The 26,314-nt window shown below is 33.6% G+C and overlaps 2 protein-coding genes across 3 annotated transcripts; both read left to right on the forward strand.

The window, feature by feature from the left end:
- The first annotated feature begins 10,458 nt into the window (after nt 1–10,458).
- LOC145136053 (G-type lectin S-receptor-like serine/threonine-protein kinase At4g27290) lies at nt 10,459–14,531 on the forward strand. Its single transcript, XM_079070252.1, has 7 exons — nt 10,459–11,911; nt 11,992–12,126; nt 12,673–12,833; nt 12,967–13,177; nt 13,559–13,796; nt 13,887–14,037; nt 14,122–14,531. Exons 1-7 carry the CDS (start codon nt 10,591–10,593, stop codon nt 14,431–14,433), a joined length of 2,529 nt encoding a protein of 842 aa, XP_078926378.1. The 5' UTR covers nt 10,459–10,590; the 3' UTR covers nt 14,434–14,531.
- Nucleotides 14,532–17,477: 2,946 nt separating this feature from the next.
- Nucleotides 17,478–19,435, forward strand: LOC145141290 (uncharacterized). 2 transcript variants are annotated; one of them, XM_079074585.1, is made up of 3 exons: nt 17,478–17,664; nt 18,163–19,207; nt 19,349–19,435. In XM_079074585.1, the coding sequence occupies exons 2-3, from the start codon at nt 18,207–18,209 to the stop codon at nt 19,350–19,352; spliced, it is 1,005 nt and encodes a 334-aa protein (XP_078930711.1). In that variant the 5' UTR covers nt 17,478–17,664; nt 18,163–18,206; the 3' UTR covers nt 19,353–19,435. The 2 variants fall into 2 exon arrangements, with proteins under 2 accessions (XP_078930711.1, XP_078930710.1); XM_079074584.1 differs by lacking the exon at nt 19,349–19,435 and having other exon boundaries at nt 18,163–19,331.
- Nucleotides 19,436–26,314: the final 6,879 nt, after the last annotated feature.

Genomic DNA, 26,314 nt, shown 5'->3' on the forward strand with positions numbered 1-26,314 from the left:
TTCCAAACATTATCCATACATCCTGAATACAATAAGTGTATCAAACATCATAAAAATCAAACTGAAATCTCAACTGCAGAATCCATATGGTGTGTGCGCTACAGTCAACCTGAGCTCTTCCCTTTAGAACTGGAAGTACCTGAATCATAAATTGAAAACCGTAAGCACAAAGCTTAGTGAGTTCCCCAAATTACCGCATACCATACATGACATATAACGAGCCCCGCCCAATAAGATATGGGCCCCGTCTACACTCGCATAACGGGCCCACCGAATGAGATACGGCCCCCGCCCACACTCGCATAACATAAACACATAACAAACACATGTGAAAATCAAAAAGATAATAGCATATCGTACAATCATCGGGCCCCGCCCAGTAAGCATACGTATACATGTACATACAAGTATCACACAGACAACAAGTATACTAACATAATAGATCATGGGTCGGCATTGGTGCCTTAGACCCACTAAACCCAGTGAGGAGACTCACCTCAAAATGCTGAATCAAATGAATAATCCTTAGCTGTTGATCCGACAAATCCCCGAGCTACAATGTCAAATAAAATCAAATTAACATTTGAGATCTAAACCTTAACCATAAATCCATACTAGGGGCAAAAAGACCATTTTACCCCTAACCTAGCTTGGTCCAATACTAAAGCCCAATTTCTCAATCTAATAGGCCCAAAAGTTGAATAGTCCACTAAGGCCAAAATATTGCCCAATTTCCAATTGGGCCCATGTCACACCCCCAAACTGAAACGACGGAAACGTTCGGGGGTGGAGGACGTCATGTATAGTATCACAACAATTGCATCATAATAATCAAAGTGAACACAACCATTACATTGAATAAGTAAAACATTTACATCTTGTTTGATACATATTTGTATACACCAAAATTATAGCAAAATATAAAAAAAAGACGTGACTCTATACGCTCCGTCTTCTCAAAAGCTGCGGGAGTACCTGTCTATTGATTTCCTGAGAATACAAGCGGTTTTGAAAAGAGTATCAGCATTAAGCTGGTGAGTTCATAAGCATGTTTTTGTTAATGAAAACCTGTTAATGAATCTGTGAAAAGGTTTGTATGTTTCCAAGAAAATCCAATATTTTCTAACATGTGTGTGTTCGTTACAGTGTTCCATAATGTATTAGTTCGTATTCCTGGTTACCACTAGATGTATTGTATAATGTTGTTTTGAATGAAATCCCTTTTGTATGAAAACCCTGGCTATCACCAGTATGTATAGAATGTTCTGTTTGAAAACCCTGGTTACCACCAGTATGTATAGTAGTTTTATTACTTAAAATAAAACTAATGAAGAATGAAATCCTGTAAACAAAAGGTTAGTTTATACTGCTGTGAGTTCGTATAATCATGCTTGATATGACCTAGTGACCTTTACGACGTTCTTCAGGCGTCAGATGTTATGACATTTGTCACCCCAGGCATGCCTGCCTAACTGTAGCTAGCAGTTCAAGTGAGGGATAGTCAATCCCGAATAGATCTATTCACAAATCTCATGCTTTCCCTCCACGAGACTCTGGTTATATTATGATAGGATTTAGCCCGCACCCTGAAGGATACAATTGAAGTGATGTCTCACAACCCTGTATTAACTAGTTTACGTGTAATGTAATGCTCATTGGTACTTGAATCTATACGTATGTCTTGTAGAGTAAAAATAATTATACTTAAATAATTATTTAGTATGGTACTCTTGTATTCAGAAAGTAGTAATGTATACCATAAACTATATCAATCATAGTTTATATAATTGTTAATGTATAATTCCAAAGATGGTAAACTGTGTATTGAAATCCCAAACTATACCTATTATAGTTTGCATATATTGTTAAGTACTCGGTTCGTATATTGTTCTGAAAACTATGCAATTATAGTTATGAGTTGAAATCCCTTATGCTCAGCATGTTACAAAAAGGATAAGATATCTAAACATTTTATAAAATGTGGTGATTTTTTGGTTGTGTCAATTGCATAAGTTTTAATCCTGTTTGAAATTTTGTGTATAAAGTTCACCAAAAACTATTTGTGTTTGACTTGTATTCCTCCCCTGAAAACGTTAAAATAGTAAAAGCGTAGGGGTATGAACTCACAGTTGGTTGCGTATGTGCCAGACAACGAGACTGTAAATGAGGACCCTCGAGTTGTTGTACGCGAAGTTAACAGAATCCTAATAATAATTAAACACATATTTGTATTTAAATTAGCGAATCCATTAGTTAAAGTGTTAGAAAAACATTTGTTTTTGGTTAAGGAATGTTATCGAGACTCGATTGGAGAGGAAAAGTGGGTTTGCAGCCAAGATTCACGATGTAGGGCTGATTGCGGCCGTGAAGGGATTACGACCGTGAACTGTTCTCGGCCGTGAATAGTTTACTGCCTTTGAAGGGTTTACGGTCTTTGAATGGTTCACGGCCTGTTCTTGGTGAAATATGAAGATTTGAAGGGTTTACGACCGTGAACTGATTTCGGCCCTTGAAGATTTGACGATTTGAAGGGTTTACGGCCGTGAACTCAAGAACAACAATGCTTGATTTGATGAAAAGACAGATGTTTGATGCTCCAAAACGAGTTCTAAGGTGGATTGAGTGATAGATGAAGAGAAACCTTGGGTTTTTTGGGTGATAATTTTAGAGAGAGAAAGTGTGTTTTCGGCCAGAAAAGTATAAATGAGGGTAGGAACACATATATATAGGCTGGGTCATGGTCGGTGGTGGGGTCCACCAGTCGTGATCGGTTTACTTCCGTGATCGGGTTCACGGCCGTGAACACCAATCAGAACGGATATTGTTGATTTTCGATGAAAAACTCGGGTTTTCGCACGATTTTGGTTCCGACTCTTATATAAAATTTAATTATATAAATTAATGATTTTCCAAGCTATAAGAATTTGACGGAACAAAATAAAATTTAAAATTTATTTAACGGAATCGGGCTAACGTTAACGGAAAAAGGTTCGGGTTGCCACAACCCAATCCCTTCTCATGACCTGAACTCATCACTACGCCATGCGTAATTCCTGGTACGGCCCGTGTACCAGGCTGCTCTGCTGGGATCGGGGAGTCACACGAGTACGCACAACGTACTCCCATTTACGCTGGGCGTAAACGTTACAAGGCCAAAAAGTCTATTAAGCACTTAATGCTTAATATCAAACGTTCAGATCATAGATCTAGCTCCTAATAGACGTTTAAAACCATAAAGTCACCGACTTAGTGACTTTGCATGCATTGAAAGGTCCCAACTTCAAAATATGGCAATCTACTTCCACAAAATGGACCTAAACTCGTGCATGGATGATTCTCAACCCAAAAGATGCCAACTTTAAGGCTTAGAAACCTCAAAAACGTCAAGATGGGCAACTCATAACTTATGGAATTGCATCTAGCCACCAAACCTCACTCATGGGACCAAAAAGTTGACCAAAATCAAGCTAGAACTAGATCTAAGCTATGACACAACAAGTTCACAAATACCTTGAAGACTAGGGTCTTTCCTCCAACTTCTCATTTTAGACCAAAGCAAGAAAGACTTATCAAACTTCACCAGAGAAACTGAGAAACCACAGAACCACAACTAACCAACCCAACAATTACATTATAAAAATATCCACAAAAAAAATATTGAAAAAACCAAAATAAAATGCTAAATGGATCCACCAGATACATCGGGAGAAGGGAAGTGAAAACTTGAATCAACATAACAAAATGTCATGGTGCATCGTTGCGGGATATAATGTCTGGTTTGTGTTTTGAATGGTTTGAGTTTTGAAGATAATGGTAGTTGTTAGCGGGTGAATGGTGGTGGGGGTCTTAGTTGTAGTTTTTAGAGAGGAGAAAATCTTTATATAATTTGCTTTTAAACATAAAAATATTGAATTTTCTCGGCCTATTCTATAAATAAGGGTACTTAAGGGTAGTTAATATATGACTGTTATCTACCTAAACCATTTAAACAACTTTATTTTAACAAAAAAAAAAAAAAAAAAAAAACCTAACTATTTAGTTTCTTCTCCATCGTTATTTGTAATTTATTGTTTCATTCGGTTTAATTTATTTGGTTGCTATTTCACTGATGTTTCTTCCGAACACCGAATTCTACTCTATCAACACATGCAAGTGTGATTCTTTTAATCACTATATGGTATTACTCATACATTGTTTTTCCGTTTTTAACCAATCACATGAATTACATATACTAAAGAAAATAAAATATAAAGTTTTTTATTTAAAAAAAAATTGACATTTGTTTTGATTATTTCATATGTAAGTTTAGGTATATAATAATCATATATTCATTTTGCTTTATATATATATATATATATATATATATATATATATATATATATATAAAAAGCAAAATGAATATATGATTATTATATACCTAAACTTACATATGAAATATATATATATATATATATATATATATATATATATATATATATATATCTTCAAAATATCACATTTATCTAAATCCTTATTTTTAATATTTTTAATTTATAGTCATTTTAATTTATACATTTATCAGCTGGTTATTATACCTTATTACAAATCTATATTTAAAATATTATTTATAACCTTTATAAACTTTCGATATATCATACTTACTAAAATCCTTAAATCTCTATATATGTCACTTTGTAGACCATTTAATTAACAAACACCTAAAAATAATTATAATTCTATTTAATATAATAATGTAAGTCATTAGATTATACCTTAATGATGGATTGATAACTAGAGACCTTTATATTTCAGAAAGGAGATAAGTGGTTTGGTTTCTAAAGTTTTGATTTGGGTTCTTTGGATGTATCGGAATGACATGGTTTTCGGAGGAAATACATACAAAAAAATCTTTTGTTTGATTCGGTAGTCTTGTTTTCGTTTAATTGGTTTTGTTCTAAAAATAGCAAATTTGAGAAAAATTTATACTGGATGGCTGTGCAACCCGCTGTTGAACTAGTTGTTTTTGTTGTTTGCCCGGCCATGCCTTTTTTAATATATTGATGCCGTACGAATATATATATATATATATATATATATATATATATATATATATATATATATATATATATATTAGTTATAATTTATTAATTCCTTCATTTTTTTTATCTTTTTATTATTTTTATCTTTTAATTTTTTGAACAACAAAAAAAAAAGTTAACATCTAATATCTTTTTTATTTAATTTACAATGTAAACCCACAAACATACATGAACGAAAGAAAGTTAACGTCTAATATCTTTTTTATTGTATATGTATAATTTAATTTACAATGTAAACCCACAAAAATACATGAACACAGTGATAAAAATAGTTAAATAGCCAACTTACTAATTCTAATATGGAAAAACAATATTACCTAGCCGAAAAACCATGATACAAAATATTTAGTCAAAAGAAAATATTTGGTCCATTATTTCTTCCGAAGAAAAGCCCATATACAAGTCTTGAAACGCAACCTTGCAAGTCTTGTTTCTTCGACGCACCGAACTGTCGGGAGGAGTTGGAAACTCAAGCTTGGCGTCTTGAAGACGCACCAATATATACCTCCAGCCACGGACCACTTTCTCTCCTTCAACTTATATATACTTTCTCTCCTTCAAACGTGTATATATATATATATATATATATATATATATATATATATATATATATATATATATATATATATATATATATATATATATATATAAAAGTTAATTATTGTGTTCTAACTATCTATTGTGCACATGTAGGATTAATTCTAGACCAATCATTTTAGTTATTTTAAAAAAGTAATTAATGCATATTACATGTTGAAGATATAATGAATATTTATTAAATTTTCATTAATAACTTTTTTTAAAATAATTAAAACGATTGGTTCAGAATCAATCATACATGCACACAATAGATAGTAAAAACATTTGAACCTAACTCTCTCTCTCTCTCTCTCTCTCTATATATATATATATATATATATATATATATATATATATATATATATATATATATATATGCTTAGATTATTATATTCTAACTAATTATTGTATGGATGTAAGAATGATTGTGGACCAATCATTTTACTTATTTTAAGAAAGTGATTAATACATATTATTGAATTAAATATAATTGAAAACTATCATCTTATTTAATTACAAGGGTATTATAGTTAATTAAAATAGATTTAATAAAGGAAAATTGTATATTTTAAGGGATCATAGATTGTATTAATTTTAAAAATCCGATTTTACGAATTATAATTCTTTTAATCTAAACATTCTGACAGAATATGTTTATGAGTTTATTCAAAAATAAAAATATTGACTTTAAAAACTTCTTGTAGAATAACAAATTCTTGAAGCATCAATTGAAGAATAAAAACAAAAATTACATTAATTCTTGTAGAATACAAGTAACAATTACTAAGAATTACATTTATTGTTAAAGAATAAAACTAGAAAAACTTTCAAATCGAGAAAAAAAAACATCAAAACTAACAAACACACTAATACATTTTAATAGAATAATGTTGCTGAGAATCACATTCAATTTTGTCGTTCTTTCTTCAAACATCAACTTCTGTAAAAACAAAATCAATGCATAAATCAGTGAGAAAACATCAATATTCCATTCCAACAGAATTGGAATTCGTGATTCCATTCCGATAGAATTGGAATTCAATATTCAGTTACCGTATGCATTCTGTTGGAAAAATATCAAAGTAAAAATGCATAAATCAGTAGAACAATGGAGATGATATGCACAATCGATAAACATTCAATAGAAATTCCATCACTAACCATGAATACAATTTGAGGCCATGACATGTTTAACAATCAATACCATCATATTTCTCTTTGGCATTTCATCAAACACTTTTAGGGCGCTCCCTAAATCACCATATTTTCTATGAATCATAAATGAAAAAAATTCCCATATGAACAACAATATATCTTATTTACTTATCATGAAAACAAATGTTATTATGTCGACGGGATTTGGGAAAAAGGAAAAGTAAAATTTGAGTTTCACACTTACCCAGAAAAATCCATAAAAAAATAGTCGGTGGTACACTAAAATTAATTGTTTCCTATTAGCGTCGCCCACCTGGTTGTCTAAATCCTTCATAAATTCTCAATATTCATTATATTAAATCCAAGTGTTATAATATTAAAAATCACAAACCTTTACAGGCGAAAATCAACTCTTTTTTCTTAGTGTTGATTGAAAATAGTTTAATGGCGAAAATGGAGCAAACAAATGCCCTGGATAGAATAAAAAGAATCGTAAATCAGTAGCATCCATTGGAATAATCGCTAGCAAACAAGAAGTAAAAGAAATGAAAATCAAATATTTACAGGGAAAAAAATCACAACCTTTCGAACAGGAGAATAGAGACGTAGTAGATGAATGAACCGGTGAATATGGATGATCGATGAATCGGTGAATATGGATGATTGATGAAGAGGATAAGAGAGAGCCGCGTAGATGAAATCAATGAATTTGGTGGATCAAGTGTATTCTGTACGTGTGTGAGGGATAAAAACTAGGTCAAGTCAATGATTACCATAATTATTGGAGATTATTTGTGGAAGTTATTTATCAAATTACTTAAATACCCTTATGTATTTATTTAATTATTTAAATTTCTTTTAGAGTTTGATTGGTCCACAATCAATCCTACATCCATATAATATTTAGTTAGAATACCTGAACATACCTCTCTCTCTCTCTCTATATATATATATATATATATATATATATATATATATATAGAGAGAGAGAGAGAGAGAGAGAGAGCTAGGTTCAAATATTTTCAGCAATTATTGTATGCATCTATGGACCAATGAGAATTTAAGAAAAAATAAATCATTAATAATAAATATAAGGGTATAATAGTAATCTATACTATAATTAATTATGGTAAATTGATAAAATCAAATAATATACCCCTTTAAATTAGGTTATCATTTTTAAAACCTCACCCCCACCAGATTAGGGTTTTACGTTCCCTCTTCATCTCATACAAAACCCACACACACACATAAGACGATCTGAAATCGAATTACAGAAATGAATAGTCTCCTCTTCAAAACTTCTTCCAAGAGTCTCACTAATCTTGCTTCCATTACTACTTGCAACCCACTCAAACACCTTCTCGTTCCTTCATCCACACCACCCTCACCGCAAATCGTAAAGAATCTCCTAGCCGGTCTCAAACTTCCCATCCAAAGTTTGGGTTTTTGAGGAGTTTTCATGGGTCACGATGGGCGAGTATCAGGGCTTCCGATGTGTCAACACAAGCTGCGGGATTTGCGGTTGCCGCCGATCACGCATACGACGGTGAAAGGGGTACGTCTTCTGATGGTCTCGAGATCTCTAAGCCTGGGATAAATCAAGAGATTGTCTCAGCTCTGGCGAAAAAGGGTATAACCAAGCTCTTTCCCATTCAGGTAAATGAACATTCAGTACATGTTTTCTTTATCGTTTCTGTTTTTGTGTTTTAATGTTTACATATTGTTGTTCATCAAGTTTCATGTTTGATTGCTACCTAGCTTTCATATTCATTACTAATATTCTACAAAGCGTGATGATTTGTTTGCGCCCTGAAGGTGTTTGACGAAATGTCTAGTACAAATCTGTTAGAATTCATCAATGCCCACCATGTGTTTGATGTAATTACTGAACCAAGAGTACAACAAATTATCTATATTAATGTTATTATTTATGTACTATAATGTTATTACTTAGTGATCAACTAACTGAAATATTAGAATAGCTATCTTACATCATCATCAGGTGTTATTCTCATCTTTAACTGTTTTATTCTTTAAGAATATTTTGCATCTAATGTATTTTTCTATTTGAATAATGTGTAAAGAGTATTATATTCTTGCAGAATCACATAGGAATGATTCTGCCAGAATTGTAGTTCTAATATAATCACATAAGAATGATTATGGTAAAATCACACAAGAATGATTTTTCTAGGGTTTTATTGCAACTGGATTAATATTTTATCATGATTTCTGCCATAATTTATAGATTTATTCTTTTAGAATGCACAAAATTTAGAATGCTCATGGTGAATGTATAAAATGTTACTTTTACATATTCGATTTCATGGCGGTTATTCTCATCGTATACTCGATTTGAAGGAAGTTATTCTCAAAGAATGTGTGAAAGGAACCTGATGATCAAGTGTTGGAAGGTTGGATGATGGCATGTGGGATGAAGATGAACAATGGTCAATGATCTTCACAAAAGAAAGCATTGGCATAATAATTTACAATATAATGATACGACTATATATTATAGTATATATTCTGGTAGAATATTCAGTTAGAATAATCTACCAATTGTGTTTCTTTTGTTATTAATGAGTGTTTCATTATAATAGAATAGTATATTAAGATTTTTATTTTTTAAGAATGTGATGACAAAAATTTAACTTGTATAAAAAAATTTGTTATTCTTAGAAAGTTCATTCAATCAAAAAATGTTGTTATTTCGTTTGAAGAATGATATGATCTAATATTCATTCTATAAGAATATGTATTCTGTCATTCAATCAAAACATGTATTCTATAAGAATATATATTCTGACATTCTCATAGAATATAACATTCTAAAAAAATATCATTCTGACAGAATAAATTCGGTCATTATAAAAATATGTTGGAATTAATATTGAATAACATTTTCAGATTTTAAAATTAGGAGATCTAATTATCCTTAAATTTCCGAAAATTTCATTTTTTAAATATAGTTAATTATCCAGAATACCCTTATAGTGAAATTTGTGTGATTAAATTGATTATTTTTAATTAGTTAATAAATATAGAACCCTTGCTTAAATTATCCCAAATGATTGGCTCAGAATCAATTTCATAGGCATACAATACTTACTAATATATATATATATATATATATATATATATATATATATATATATATATATATATATATATATATTAAGTTGTAACTTGTTTACATAAAAAAAACTAATAATTGTAAAAAAAAATTCCATATATATGGTATGAAAATTAAACGGAGTAAATAAGGTAAAAAGATGATGTATTCCAATAATTTGGAAAATACTATGCTATTAGAATAAGATTTATTTATTTATTTAAAATTTTAAATCAAAACAGATATGTTACTAAAAAAACAGGAAATTGGAGAAATGTACGTGGCAAATATGTTTTCCAAAAAATAGATATATATGAATTTTTTGTTTTGTTTATGAGAAGAGGTAATGGTAGATATATATATATTTAAACGGCAACAATTATAAATTTGAGAAGATTGAGAACAATTTTTAAAAGAAATAAGAAAAATGACATTTACAGATAAAGACATCACTACATATCTACCCCTAAATAAATTGACGAAGTCAAGTGGCAAAAACAAAACAAATGCTGCTTGACTTTTCAGACACTTAATCATCACACACTCCTTGCAGTCAACTTTCCAATCGCCATGAAAGACCAAAGAAAATATGAAAATTCAAAGATAACTTATCGAACCATATATGAAATATAAATGGAGAAATGATTAGGACTCAATTTAATGAGAAGTTGGTGGATGACGCTGGCATCAATGGTGGAAAAAAGACGAGTTACCAACTTCTGGTTTTGCATCATTGTACTTTCTGCATTGGTAACTTGTACCACGGCGGTAGACACCATCTCTGCAAACCAAACCATTAGAGACGTGCCAGACGGCGAGACCATCGTTTCAGCTCAAGAAACCTTCGAGCTCGGTTTCTTCAGCCCAGCAAACTCCACAAACCGCTACGTCGGAATCTGGTACAAGAGAATTTCATCTGGAAAAGTTATATGGGTCGCTAATCGGAACACACCACTCACCAATACCTCCGGCGAGTTGTCTCTCACTCTACAAGGAACCTTGGTGATCCGTTCCGCCACCGGCGACCTCATTTGGTCGTCGAAAAATTCATCAGTAAGAAATCCGGTAGCTCACCTTTTAGATACCGGTAACTTCATCATCCGAGACGTTGACGACCTGGAGAATCGGAATCCTGTATGGCAGAGTTTTGATTTTCCGACGAACACGTTTCTTCCCGGAATGAAATTCGGAAAGGATCTAGTCACCGGAGTCGAAAGAAACTTCACGTCATGGAAGAGCGACGGAGATCCTTCCGAAGGCAACTTTACTGTGTCGATCTATACTCAAGGATACCCACAGCTGACCCTCTGGAAAAACTCCGGTATCGTTTTCCGAGCAGGTCCATGGAACGGCGTTAGGTTCAGCGGAGAGCCTAACTTAAAACCAAACCCGATCTACAGATTCGGGTTTGTTCTCGATGAAAAAGAAATGTATTACCACTATGAACTTATCAACACTTCAGTAATCACTAAGTTAATCGTAACACCCACCGGAAGTGTCGAACGGCTGCTATGGATCGAAAGAACACAAGAATGGTTTCTTTATTTAACTCCACAGACTGATAACTGTGATCGTTTCAATCTCTGTGGTCCATTCGGGAGCTGCAATATCGATAACTCGCCGGCTTGTGGGTGTCTGGAAGGGTTTGAGCCGGTGTCACCGGGGCAATGGGCGGTGGCGGATTTTAGTCAAGGGTGTCGCCGGAAAACCCGTTTGGAGTGTGGGGCGGAGGAAGGGTTTAAGAGGTATTCGGACGTGAAGTTGCCTGACACACGGTGGTCGAGATTTAACCAGAGTATGAATCTTGATGAATGTGAGAAGGTTTGCAAGAAGAACTGTTCTTGTAGTGCTTACGCGACTCAGAATATAAGTGGAAGTGGAAGTGGATGTTTGTTATGGTTTGGGGATCTTATCGATAACAGAGTATATACAGTAAATGGACAGGATATCTATATAAGAATGCCAAAATCAGAATTAGGAGGTAAATAAATAAATTAATTTTAGTTTGTTTTCGTTAATAACTTTGATTATTGTTTTAACATGAAATATTTGTTATTGCAGAAATAAATGGTAAAAGCTCGAGTGTTAAGAGAAGGGTAGAGATCTCTGTCCTTGTAATATCGATATTATTATTGATCATACTAGTTTCTGTTTGTGTATTTTATGGATTGAAGAGGAGGAAGAAGCCAATTCAAGGTAACTATTTTGGTTTTTTAATCATCTATCGATTTGATTTGAATTGCAAATTACTAAAAAATAAAAATAGTAACAATGTATTTGTAATTTTTCTATGGATTATAATAAAATATAACCTAATTGGGTGTAACCCGATGTGTAGATGCATGATAATAAAGTTATGCTCAACCATTCGAGATAAATTGGCATTTTGCGTAGTTACAAACAAAACACATTTGATATTTTGTTAATTTAAAATGGTGGTTGTCAGTATTTTTAATCTAAACGATATTTAGTTTTGTTTTTATATTTTGAAACAAACATAACTTATAAAATAGATCACAAGTAATGATACTATATACATTTACATGTCAAAATGAGACTTCAAGCATATGGCTTATCGATCGAGATTTAAATTATAAAACAAACTGTATTGTTAAAATAATGATTAGTTTTCTTGAACAAAATCATTTCTGGGTTTGTGTGTATTGCCACATCATCATTTATTGAATGCCACATATGCAAAAAAGTTATTTAAAAGATCAACTGACATTGGGTATTTAACAGAGATACAAGAAGAAGACCATGGACATGATCATGAAAACAACGAAAACTCACAAGATGATCTAGAGTTACCACTCATCGACTTTTCTATATTAGATAAAGCTACAGACAACTTTTCAGACAACAACAAACTTGGAGAGGGTGGTTATGGACCTGTTTATAAGGTAAAAAAAAACACATAACCCACTATTTGATGCATAAGTCCAAAAGAAACAACCATGTATTGTTTTTCCATATTAAGTGCTTAACTCATTAAGTCGAAAAGAAAGAAGCATTTAGCTCAAGGGTGATTTTCAGGGCGTGTTGGAAGGTGGACAAGAAGTAGCAGTAAAACGGCTTTCAAGAACTTCAACTCAAGGGCTTGATGAATTCAAGAACGAAGTTATTTGTATTTCTAAACTACAACACAGAAATCTTGTAAAGCTCTTAGGTTGTTGCATCAAGGGAGCAGATAAAATGTTGGTCTATGAATACATGTCAAACAAGGGCCTCGACTCCTTTATATTTGGTATGATTATAGCATCCTACTTTTGTTTTTTTTTTTTTTCCTATTACATCATTGTACACAAAAAAAAAAAAAAAATCTACCATTGCTATTTTTGGGTAGATTTTTCATAGTATAATGTTCTAATTAGATTAAAAAAAAATGACAAGATATTTTTATATTTGGGTAGATTTTTCAAGTATAATACCTTAAAAAAAGGGTTAAATGTTAGAAACAACAACTTATTTTCAATTGTTTTTTGACTATAGCATCCTATGTTCATTTCTTTTATACTTTCAATAAAGAAAATACAATCTTGTATTCAAAAAATTGAAAGTGGGATTCTATAATAAACAAATATATGTAAACACATTTATTAACTTTTAGATGTAAAACCACCTACAGATGGAACTAAAAGCAAAAAACTAGATTGGGCTACTCGTTTTGAGATCATCAAAGGGATTGCAAGGGGACTTGTTTATCTTCATCAAGATTCAAGATTAAGAATCATCCATAGAGATCTCAAAGTCAGCAACATCTTACTCGATCATGAAATGATCCCAAAAATATCAGATTTTGGAATGGCAAGAAGCTTTGGAGGAAATGAAATACAAGCAAACACAAACAGAGTCGTTGGAACATAGTGAGAATCATCAATCATCAATCATCAATCATATATATTATACCCGAATTTAATAAAATTTCTTAAATTTAACCAATAAATTCAATGCAGTGGATACATGGCACCAGAATATGCAGGAGATGGAATCTTTTCGATCAAATCAGATGTATTTAGCTTCGGTGTTGTAATGCTGGAGATTGTGAGTGGGAAGAAAAACAGAGGATTCTTTCATAAAGAATACACCCACAATCTTATCGGACATGTTAGTTTTTGTTTCAATTTTCAATTAAATTAACCATTGTTCAGTGTTCATCTTCTTCAATGCGTTTATGGGTTTTTTTTTCAGGCATGGGGATTACATAAAGAAGGGAAATCTTTGGGACTGGTTGAAGAGTGTATTAATATTGAATCGATGAATTTATCAGAAGTGATGAGATCGATCCATGTGGGGTTGTTGTGTGTGCAACAGAGACCTGAAGACAGACCAACAATGGCGACTGTGGTTCTAATGTTGGGGAGTAGTGAGGGTGAATTGCCTCAACCTAAGTTGCCAGGTTTCTTTTATGAAAAAAATTCAACGGATACTAGTTATTCCACGAGTACATATGGAAAAGATTCGACCAATGAACTTACCATTTCGATTTTGAATGCTAGATAGTTGATTTATCTCTCTAAATTTTTTGTAAACTCAAAGGGTCAGGAAGCTAATGTAATTTAAAGTTTTGAATAATTAATTTATTATAATATTCGCAAAAATTGTTCTTTAATAATGGATTCATCTTCTACATCCAACATGCTTGTGGAGGTGGATTATTCAAGTACGTTCTCTACTTTTACTAGAATAAAATCTCTGTGTTTGAATTAATTAAAAAGAGAATGGGATAAATTGTTTTTTAGAAAATAACCAAGGTGTGGTATAGAGCATGGTTAATTTAATTTATTTTTTACTTTTCCTTCATGACAATTTATATACAAAAAACTATATTTAGATGATCCATTTCGCAGAGGGCCTTCAAAATCAATGAACCGACCTTAATTGTGGACATTTAATAGAATAGCATTGCAAATACAATTTTTACAAAACGAATGATTGTTTTATGATAAATGTAAGAGATAAAAGAAAACGAAGCCAAAATATAATAGAAGTTGGGGCTATGTTAACAAAGTTTCTTTTAAAGAAATTAGTCCTATATAGAATGTTTATTTATTAGGATACAACAATAATTTTGTGGGACCATCAAACTCAACCAGATCTATATTAAAGACTTAGTTACTGTTGGTTAGGCTTGATATCATAAGGCACCTTAGAATGGACAACTTACATTTTTAAAGTCTTGTCAACATCTAGTGAAGTTCACCATCATTGAAGATATTAATCCCAAAAATCTTATGTAACACCCTCGTAGGGCCATTTTAAATGGTCTTTTAATTTCAACCTAGAAATAAATTTATAAAATAAAACCAATTAAAAGGTAATTTGCGAAATAAGATCCTAACGGTTAATATATTTACATTGAAAATGTTTAATTATCAGTCTAATAAAAGTGTAACAATGTAAATAAAGACAATAGTTTAAGACCAATATTGTTACACGCAAATTAAATTTCATTTTACAACTTCTTCTAAAAGTCCATAAGCTAATTTATCCTCTTTGTGGTTAACAAAGTTTTAAAAAACACAAATCACTATATTTTTAGATAATTATCATAATATTTATTTTATATTACTTTTTTTTTCTAAGTTTGACAATGTTATCAAAAAAATAACATGTCATCATGTCATGTTAACATCACACCACCAAAGACCACACGCCAGCATTTATATCAGCGATTGCAAAAATTACAAAATTTAATGATTAAATTTTAACAAAAAATAAATATATGTCAAAATCGAATTTTTGAATAAAACATAATAATTGTGGTGCAATTACTATTTCTCTAATCACAAATGTACTTTATTATCTGAAGTTGTATAATTAAATATTCAGTTATTTGAATATTTTATATTTTGATTATTTAAAAAGTAAAAAAAAAAAGTGACATTACTTTTTTCAAATTATGCAACACTTATACATCTTTTAGAATATGGAAAATGACTTTTAAATGTAACTATGTTTCAAATTGTTCAAAAAACACCATCTATATTTGGTCTGTTAAAAACATCATTCAAATAAGGTCATTGTACAAAAAAATACCAACGAACTATATACTTTCTTCAAATGTCACCCTTATGGTAACCTACATTTAACGGTAAAAATTAATTAAGATAAAAACAAAAGAAAATGACTCGTGGGGGTAACTATGTTTCAAAATCGTTCAAAAAACACCATTCAAGTTTGCTTTGTTTAAAAAACACTAAAACACTATCTAAGTAAAGTTTTTTTTTACAAAAACACCAACAAACTATACGTTGTGTTCAAATATTACCCACTAACCAACTCTTTGTAGGATAAATGACGACTTAGCCTAATTATTGGTGACATGACATAATAATTAGTGACCTGAAATTAGTTGATACAATCTTCCTTTAAAAATCGATTTAGGGTTTTTTCATCAACGGACGACTGAAATTTATAAAAACAAGGGGATAAATGTTCATAAGTGGTTCAATAATGAAATTGATGAAAATTGGAAGATACATAATAGTTTGCAATCTATTTTAGTTTATTCACGACATGTAGTTAGACAAAATGCAAACAACAAGTAGATTTCACCACATTAGAAATTGACATAAATATTCATCAATAAATTGTCGTAGTCACATTACAAATTGGCATACATATTCAAAAAAGTATATTACCCAAGATTGTTATACTACCCATAGAAAAAGCTTACACATATATATTAAAAAATGAATCACATCACCAAACAAATATATAAGAGAATGACATGATAGAGCTTTCGGTTAAAATTACCATTTTGGTTGGGACAAACCATGAATGTTTTGCAGGATTAGTTTTCATGGTTGATGTTCAAATTCTAGAATGATGCCCACAACTACAAGAGTTTGCATCATCAAATATATTTTGTCTTTGAAATGTGTAAGCTTGAGTTGGAGTCTTGGAGATCATCGATTTAGTAGAAGAGGAAACAATTTTTAGGAGAAAAAGTCATTCGTTCATGAAGAAGCCCTAAATAATTTTATAAAGAAGGAATATATCAATTAATATCATATCAATAATTATTATTCAATATCACAATAATTAGATCAAGTCATTTTTTAACCTACAAAAATCGTTTACTAGCAGGTAACATTTGAACAAAACTTATAACTTGTTGATGTTTTTTGTATAAAGACCTTAAATAAATGTTTTTTGTACAAAGACCTTACATAAATGTTTTTTTAACATACCAAACTTAAATGATGTTTTTTGAACGATTTTAAAACATCGTTACCCTTCTAAGTTATGTTCCGTAGTTTATTTCCTCCTAGTTAATTTTACCGTAAAATGTTGTTTATCAGAAGGTGACATTTGAACAAAGTATATAATTCGTTGGTATTTTTTATATAAAAAACTTATTTGGATAATGATTTTTGAACGACGAAAACTTAGATAGTATTTTTTGAACAAAAGAAAACCAAACTTAAATGATGTTTTTTTTACAAACATAATTTATTTTCCCTTAGAATATTAAATCTTAAAAATCAATTATAAAATCGAAAACGGGTCGGTTTTCCAAGTAATTAACGATTCAAACGAATGCCCACCCATGATCCAACCCAGGCACCCACCTTCTTCCATTCTCTCAGAAACAAACTCCGCTCCCTTGTTCCTCGTTTCCGCCATTCAACGCTGCCGTTCGTCCTCGCCAGCTTCAAGCTTCATCAGCCTCTCCCCAGTTCTTCACTACTTCTGTTCATCTCTTTGCAACTCTTCTGTGGATTTGTGGTAATTTTATTCTTTCATCATCAACATCGTCGCCTTCACCCGCTACTTGTGGAGGTGTTGTCGTATGTCGATCCCATTTAATGAAAACAAAAGGCTATAAAACAAATAAAAGTAATGAACTTTTCAATTGAGTTCAAGAGAACTTCGATTGATTTTGTCATCTAGGGTTCTGGGTACTTCTGTTCTTTCATCATCATAATTAATTTTTTCTCCGATACTGGTATCTTTGTCTGTATTTTTTTTAATATCTCTAGCATTAGGCTTTTTAAGAAGAAAAAAAAATCGTGAAACCAATTTTGCTTTTTGATCACAACAAAATACATTTGCAATATGTAACTTGTGCTTATAGGTTTTACTCTAATGGGCGTTCGTTGCTTCAGAGAGTATGTTCCCTTGTTAATATGATATCTACTAAATTAGTATCAGTGAACTCAAACATCTATTTGGATTCTTTATATAGATATGTGAGACAATTGAAGTTCTTTTTTTTTTTGGCAGATTGATCAAGCGATTCATCTTTGGGTCGCAATTTTTAGTGAAAAATGAAGGAAGAAGAAGTGAACAGATGCCAAATCCAAGAATGGTATCCAAAATTCAAATCCACAACCATCAAAACAATAATCCATGAGCTCCCGGTATCCTTCATTCAATATCTCCTGGATGATTCCGGTCCTTTCCTCCTTCCACTTTCCATTTCCAATTCCGATGCATTACCCAACAGAATCCACAATTCCGAAGACCAACAAGACTACATTATATCCCAAGAACAAGAATCCGATGACGAATCAGAACAACCACCACCACCACCTTCATTCCCGGAATTGGAATCACAAATCAACGAATCAATCAAAACACTCGGCGGTGCCATCTTCCCTAAACTCAACTGGACCTCCCCTAAAGACTCTGCTTGGATCAGCTCAACCGGGACCCTCAAATGCACCTCGTTTACCGAAATCGCCCTTTTGCTTAAATCATCCGATTCATTGGTCCACGATCTTTGCCATGCTTATGATTTGTGTAATGACTGTAATGCCCCTAGACCTGATCGTTTCTTCCTTGCCCTTCGGAAATGGTACCCGTCTCTCCACCCGGAAATGGAATTCCGTTGCTTCGTCCGGAATCGCATCCTGGTCGGAATCTCGCAACGAGAAGTCACGGGGTTTTACCCGATTCTGATCGAAAAGAAACATGAGTTGGAAACGGGAATCAAGAAATTTTATACTGAGAATGTGAGAATGAGATTTGAGTCGGAAAGTTACACGTTTGATGTGTATGTGAGAACGGATGGGGAGGTTAAGCTTTTGGATTTTAACCCGTGGTGTGAGGTTACATTGCCGTTGTTGTTTACATGGCCGGAATTGGAATCGGAATCGGAATCGGAATCGGTGAGAGGGGGAATGGAATTTAGAATGGTGGAGAGTGAGTGTGGAGTGAGGCCGGGTTTGAAGACAGCGGTTCCATATGATTATTTGGATACAAGTGAAGGAAGTGGTTGGGATCAGTTTCTTAGAAATGCTGATCACGACTTGAGGCGACAAACCAGGTCCTCTGGTGCCTAGCTTTATCAAGTTTTTATTAAATAGCAATTTACTTTTTAATTTCTTTTTTCTGATTATATTATTGTACTTTCATTTTTTTTCTTATTATAACATTGTACTTTCAAATTATTTTATTTTTTTCATAGGTAACAAGAGCTTCAACTGGATGTGTTTTTGAAGTGAAATTATGAAAGGATCACTAAAATGCCTACAATTTTGATTTTTATCTCGTACACCAGGAATTCTGATCCGCAAAATTTGTTGTCTCTAATAAAATAAATATAATTACCACATTATCTACGGCTTTGTGAATATTGGCCACGATATTAACTTTAATAAATTTTAAATTATATACTTTAAATTACCAATAATAATGATTGAAATGATTATGTTCAGTTATGCTTCTTGTATGTCTATAACTAAACCATAATTTATATAAGCGTTATTATATGATGATTTTTCCGTTGTGTATTAAATTTGAAAAAATCATAAAAGTATAATGATATATTTGGGGTGGTGCTCAATGGACCCCTTTTGAGGGGATATATATTTGTGGGAGGATGGGTTCATTTAAGATTATCATATTTTAGAAATATTACCTCACGAAAAGAAAACCACGTCTCAGTAATGGATCATGGTTAGAGTTTTCATATTTTCATGAAACCCAAATTACCCGATCATTATAGTTTATAGAAAACGTAACATGTAATGTTAGTTCTAAACATTTTCTTGAAGCTTTATAGAAAACGTAACATGTAAAGTTAGTTCTAAACATTTTCAAGAAACTTTTGTTATTTTATAAAGATTTTTGGGAGTGAAATGATGGTTAGAGTCTATCGAAAATGTAACATGTAAAGTTAGTTCTAAATTTTTTTGATGAAACCTTTGTTACTTTATAGGGATAATTTATAGGATAATGACTTATTAGAATGATATAGTGTTGCTTTTATACATATTTAGTCACTTATGTTTGTTTGTATACATATTACTATTGAACTTGTTTGAATTGTTCACAAAATACCATTATGACCGGTTGATATATGTTTTCCGACCAACGATGTTCTGCATTTGTACACATTTAGTCAATTCTGTTTTGTTTTTGTACACATTTAGCAACTCATCATGTGTATATCCATCATGTGTTAGATTTTTTCCAGAAGTTCAAGAACCAAGTTCATGTGTTCATGTGTTCATCTGGATCCATGGAACTTAAAGAATGTGACAAGGTTTATGATTATGCATTCTATAATGATTTGGGAGATCTCCGTTATGACCCAGATGATGATTGACCCGTTCTTAGAGGGTCATCGGAGTACCCATATCCTCAAAGGGGAAAAAAGTGATGAAGTAACGATATGGAAGTAAGCGGGTCCGAAGTGATGTAGAAGTAACGATATGGAAGTAAGCGGGTCCGAAGTACTATAAAATTGGATATTAATTAACTCATTATGTTCACATGATATGCTTTAAAAAGTTAAGCGTTCACATGATATGCTTCAAAGTATTGTAGGAGGCCCAGAGATACACAATTATATGCATGCATATATAATTCAACTTGAATTCACGTACGTACGCAATTTTTTTGGTTATATTTAAGAAATTTTAGTTCATATATACCAATAAATTAAATGGGATATTGACTTACAATGTTTAACTTGAAGAAAGCGATATTGAGCCAACTTAACTTTTATTATTCACCAAACCAAGAATATATATATATATATATATATATATATATATATATATATATATATATATATATATATATATATATATATATATATATATATATATATATATATATATATAAAAGATTTATGGAGTCATGAACAAATTGACAAGTTTCTAAGAGTTCAAGGGCCATAAATGTAACTTGACAAATTAAACAATTGAATTGTTTAATATTTGTTTATTGGACGGTGAGTGGACGGCAAAAGTATTAATTGTTTAATGGAATCCATGTGCAATTTTGTTTCGGCCGTAACATGTGAATGGAAGAAAATTCAAATGGTGGCTGGTCAAACAAAACGGCTCCTCTCTCAGTATATATATGTGCGATGTAACTCTTTGTATTTGTGCCGAGTGATATTACCATTTGTAATCTTATAGTGGGTTAATATAAAATCTAGTTGCGCCCGTGGACGTAGGATTTACACCGAATCCGAACCACGTAAAATCCTTGTGTTCCTTTATTGCTTTATTTTCTCGTTTCGTTTGTGTGTGTGATAGTGTTTCCGCTGCGTGTACCCTGTCTCAATTCCTAACAACTGGTATCAGAGCCTGGTTAGCAAGGTTTGGAGGGTACGATCGTTTTTTTTATCACGCACGAGTGTACCTGATTTGTATCCTGTTTGTCGTAATGGCTGAAGACAAGATTATAATCGAAAGGTTCAATGGTTCTGATTTTAGCTGGTGGAAAATGCAATTAGAAGCATTGCTATGTCAGAAAGACTTGGACATGGTACTCGGAGACAAACCGGAGAAAATTGAAAAAGCTGCTGAAGATGCGTGGAACTCAAAGGACAAGAAAGCCAAGGCGGTTATTACATTATCGTTGACGAAGAGCGTTGCTTTCAACATCATGAATGAAACCACGGCGCGTGGTATGATGGAGGCTCTGTCAAATATGTATGAGAAACCATCGGCGGCTAACAAGGTGTTCTTGATTAAGGAGCTGTTCACTACAAGGATGAATGAGGAAGGCTCAGTTACGGTTCACATTAATAATCTAAATTCAATTCTGTCCAGATTATCATCTGTGGGAATTAAATTTGATAATGAGACTCAAGCTTCGCTGCTACTAGCTTCTCTACCTGATAGCTGGTCCGGAACAGTTACTGCTGTTACAAGTTCCGTGGGGACCAGTGGTATGACTTTTGAAGGGGTTAGAGATTTGGTTCTAGGCGAGGATATCAGACGCAAGAATCAAGGTGGATCTTCCTCTTCTGATTTATTAAATGTCGGAAGAGGTAGAGGGAATAGCAGGAATAGTGGAAGCAGTGGGAGTCGGGGAAGAAGTTCATCTAGAACTAAGAAGAATGTGAAGTGCTGGAACTGCCAGGAGGTGGGACATGTTAAGAGTCAATGTCCAAAGAAAGAATTGAACATTACCGGTGCTGAGAGTGTGTCTGAGGATGATGCATTGATACTCAGTATGGAAAGTTCTGTAGACTCTTGGGTCATGGATTCAGGGGCTTCGTTTCACGCCATGGACAACGGGGAAACGATGGTGAATCTAAAAGAAGGAGATTTTGGGAAGGTACGGTTGGCAAATGACGAGATGCTTCAGGTAACGGGCATGGGAGATATTGATCTGGTTACTTCATTGGGAACTACATGGAACCTGAAAAATGTCAGGGTTATTCCGGAGCTGAAGAAAAAATTGATTTCTGTTGGTCAGCTGGATAAACAAGGACTGGAAGTAAGGTTTGGTGGTGGTAAATGGATGGTGGTCAATGGTAATTCGGTGATTGCTCAAGGTTTGAAGCGTGGGTCATTGTATATGGTTGAGGTACCTACTGAGGGAAGTATGGCCATCCCGATTAAGCAAAACAAAATCTGGATCGCTAAATCTACTGCTAAGAGAGTTCATTTTGCAAACATGAATTCTGGAGCCAAGGGGATGTTAGCTGAATGAGTCGGAAATTCTAAACCATTCAGGGGATTCTGTGACAGTGGGAGCACGGGGTGTGTCCCGCGTACAGTTACAAAGAGCCGTTGGGTTTTGAAGACTAAGACTGGAAAATTCTCTCTTGTTGGAAGTTTGCAAAGTTTGGAGAGTGTTAGTGGTCCTCGGTGTATCTCTGGATCTGGTGGAGTGTCCAAACCGGTTGAGACAGAGGATGAGTCGGTGGTGGGATTAGCCACGACTGAGTTGGAGCTAGTGGGAGCTTCAACTGGCCCTTCTAGTACTTGAAGATGAGGGGCGGCTGCAATTAGAGAAATCAGACTAAGTTTTAGCTTGTTCTTTGGAACTGGAAGCTTGAAGGACTTGGTTGTTTTTAAGATTACTGGAGTAATTAAGAGTTGGATGGCGGAGAAAGACTAATTTGTTCAAGTCTCCAAGTGGGAGATTGTTAAGATTTATGGAGTCATGAACAAATTGACAAGTTCCTAAGAGTTCAAGGGCAATAAATGTAACTTGACAAATTAAACAATTGAATTGTTTAATATTTGTTTATTGGACGGTGAGTGGACGGCAAAAGTATTAATTGTTTAATGGAATCCATGTGCAATTTTGTTTCGGCCGTAACATGTGAATGGAAGAAAATTCAAATGGTGGCTGGTCAAACAAAACGGCTCCTCTCTCAGTATATATATGTGCGATGTAACTCTTTGTATTTGTGCCGAGTGATATTACCATTTGTAATCTTATAGTGGGTTAATATAAAATCTAGTTGCGCCCGTGGACGTAGGATTTACACCGAATCCGAACCACGTAAAATCCTTGTGTTCCTTCTTGCTTTATTTCCTTCGTGTGTTTGTGTGTGTGATAGTGTTTCCGCTGCGTGTACCCGGTCCGGTTCCTAACATATATATATATATATATATATATATATATATATATATATATATATATATATATATATATATATATATATATATATATAGAGAGAGAGAGAGAGAGAGAGAGAAACAAACACCCAAACATACGGTAGAGATAAAAGGTTTGGTGAAGAGATCTGCAATTTGGTTCTTGGAATCGATGTGCAACGAAAGAATTTCCTTAGACTCTACTCGTTCCTTGACAAAATGACAATCCATTTCGACATGGTGTGCTCGTGAAAGATTGGGTTATTTTCAATGTGACGGGCAACAACATTGTCACAAAATAGAGGTGTGGGGGTAGCCGAGTCCACCTGTAGTGTAACACCCGTTCCAGGTATCATCTAATTTTTCCAAGTTTTAGGGTTTTATGCTAGGACTTGACGAGTTGGGGAGCTCCAACTCGTCGAGTAGAGATCATTTATGAGGACGCGAGATTTAGACCTTACTCGACAAGTCGAAAGGCCCCGAATCGACGAGTAGGCGCTGTAAAGGAAAACCCTAATTTTTAGGGTTTGCACCCTGTATAAAGGATTTAATTTGCCTATTGTGGCCTCCTTTACCACTTCATTACCCATAGGAGAAACCCTAACCATTCTTTGCTGCTTCCTTGTGCTTGAGAGGCTAAGAGAGTGTTTTTGGTGCAACTTGTTGAAGAAGTTTGAAGGTTGAGAAGCTTGGAATGGGAAGGAGCTTGTAGATCCAACATCTACATCGTTTGAGCTTCCATTTGAAGGTAACAAGCTGTTACCTTGGTCATTCTAGCATTAGATCCCCTTTTCTTAGGTTTAAGATCATTTTTGGTACATTTGTAGATTATTTCGGGTATTGGGCATGATCTGAAGTTGTAACTTCAGATCTTGACTCCTCTAAGTCCTTAGAGTTATAAAGTCACTGAATTTATCAAGCATTGGTCCTCCTTTCTAGCTTAAACCCCTCCCTTAGTTTGGTTTTGGCATTTAAGAGCTTGCATGCACGTAAAGTTTGCAAATTTACGTGGAAACCATGCCCTAGGAGGCTAGATCTGCAATTTAGAGCTCTGGGGTAGCTTAAAAACGTTTGAACACAAAAAGGGCTAAAGGGACTCATCGAGTTCCTTAGCCAACTCGACGAGTCGGGTAGGGTTTACCCGTTTTCGAGTTTCTGAGTGATTGCGAGGAAGGTTAGAGTTTTCGGTCTACAGGAGCTTTCGGTCTTCTGGACATTAAGGAACTCGACGAGTTACTCAGGTAACTCGGCGAGTTGATGAGTTACTCAGGTAACTCGGCGAGTTGCTGGATGCATTCGACGAGTTGGGGTCAACATGGACTGTTGACCATGACTTTGACCAGGGTTGATTTTGAGGGTATTTATGGTATTTCAGGATTGTGATAAGTTAATAACACGATGCTTATAGGCAGCTGAGTTGGAGCTGTGCGTTAGACTTATCAGATCTTATCTTGTCTGTTAAGCATTCACGAGAGGCGAGTCTCCTCACCATACCAATGGGTCTAAGGAACCAAGGTCGGCCCATTTTATGATATGTGGATTGTCGATTGATTATGTGTTATGTTAGTATGACATTGTATGGAAGACCCCGGGGGTTTCCCGTGGTAGTAGATTGAGACCATGTGGGGGTTCCCATGACATTTGGTGTAAGACCTTAGAGGGTTTCCATGGCATCCTAGTATATTTGTATGTTTAGTTTGTATGATATTTTCTTGGTAGTGAAGACCATGTGGGGGTTCCCATGGCAGGAAGTTAAGACCACATGGGGGTTCCAGTGGCACTAGGTGTAAGACCCTGGAGGGTTTCCATGGCTTCCCTATATGTTGGTATGCATGGATTATGTGGTTTATGTAGCTTTTATAGCTAATATGATTATGTGATTATGTGGATTGTGTGAGGTATGCTCTAGGGAACTCACTAAGCATTAGCTTACAGTTTGTGGATTTGTTTCAGGTGTATCTGAGCCTAAGGGCAAGGGCAAGGCTTGATGACGCGGCATGCACTCTCTGTCAGGCGTTTTTGTGGGACACTCAGATGCTTGGAATAATGTTGTTGATGTTATGAATTTGAAAACAAATGTACTCGAGATTTTATGGTTTATTGGAAATGTTTTGACTATTTAGAAATGAAAAATTTATTCTGAAAATTTGGGTCGTTACAAGTTGGTATCAGAGCCTTGGTTTGAGGGATTCGGGCACACTCTCGGGTGTGTCAGGACTCAAACTAAGGAAATGGTAAAATTGTTTTAAAAAAAAAGTTCAAAACTTCTTAAACTGGAAAAGCGGAGAGTGCAATGCGTGTGATCGGCCGAGCCAAGTAAGTAGTTCCCCCAGTATGTTAGCCATGTTATACTGATATGTGAGTTATGATAATCATATGAATCTTGCTATGTGTATGCTTTCAAAATTGTATACGGTTAGGGTCTTATAGCTTCAGAATAATTGAGTTGGACTTATTTCCTGTTCCTTGTTTGGTTGTGGTCTTAGGTAGAGTATATTATTCGAAAGTCTATTTGATCATGTTCTGTGTATCATTTGCATGCATAAGGCAACCTGTTATGATTGAGTTCTGGTTTGATA

This window comes from Lactuca virosa, chromosome 9 (assembly GCF_052849685.1).
Source record: "Lactuca virosa cultivar CGN04683 chromosome 9, Lactuca_virosa_CGN04683_v6, whole genome shotgun sequence".
NCBI classification, from domain to species: Eukaryota; Viridiplantae; Streptophyta; class Magnoliopsida; order Asterales; family Asteraceae; genus Lactuca; species Lactuca virosa.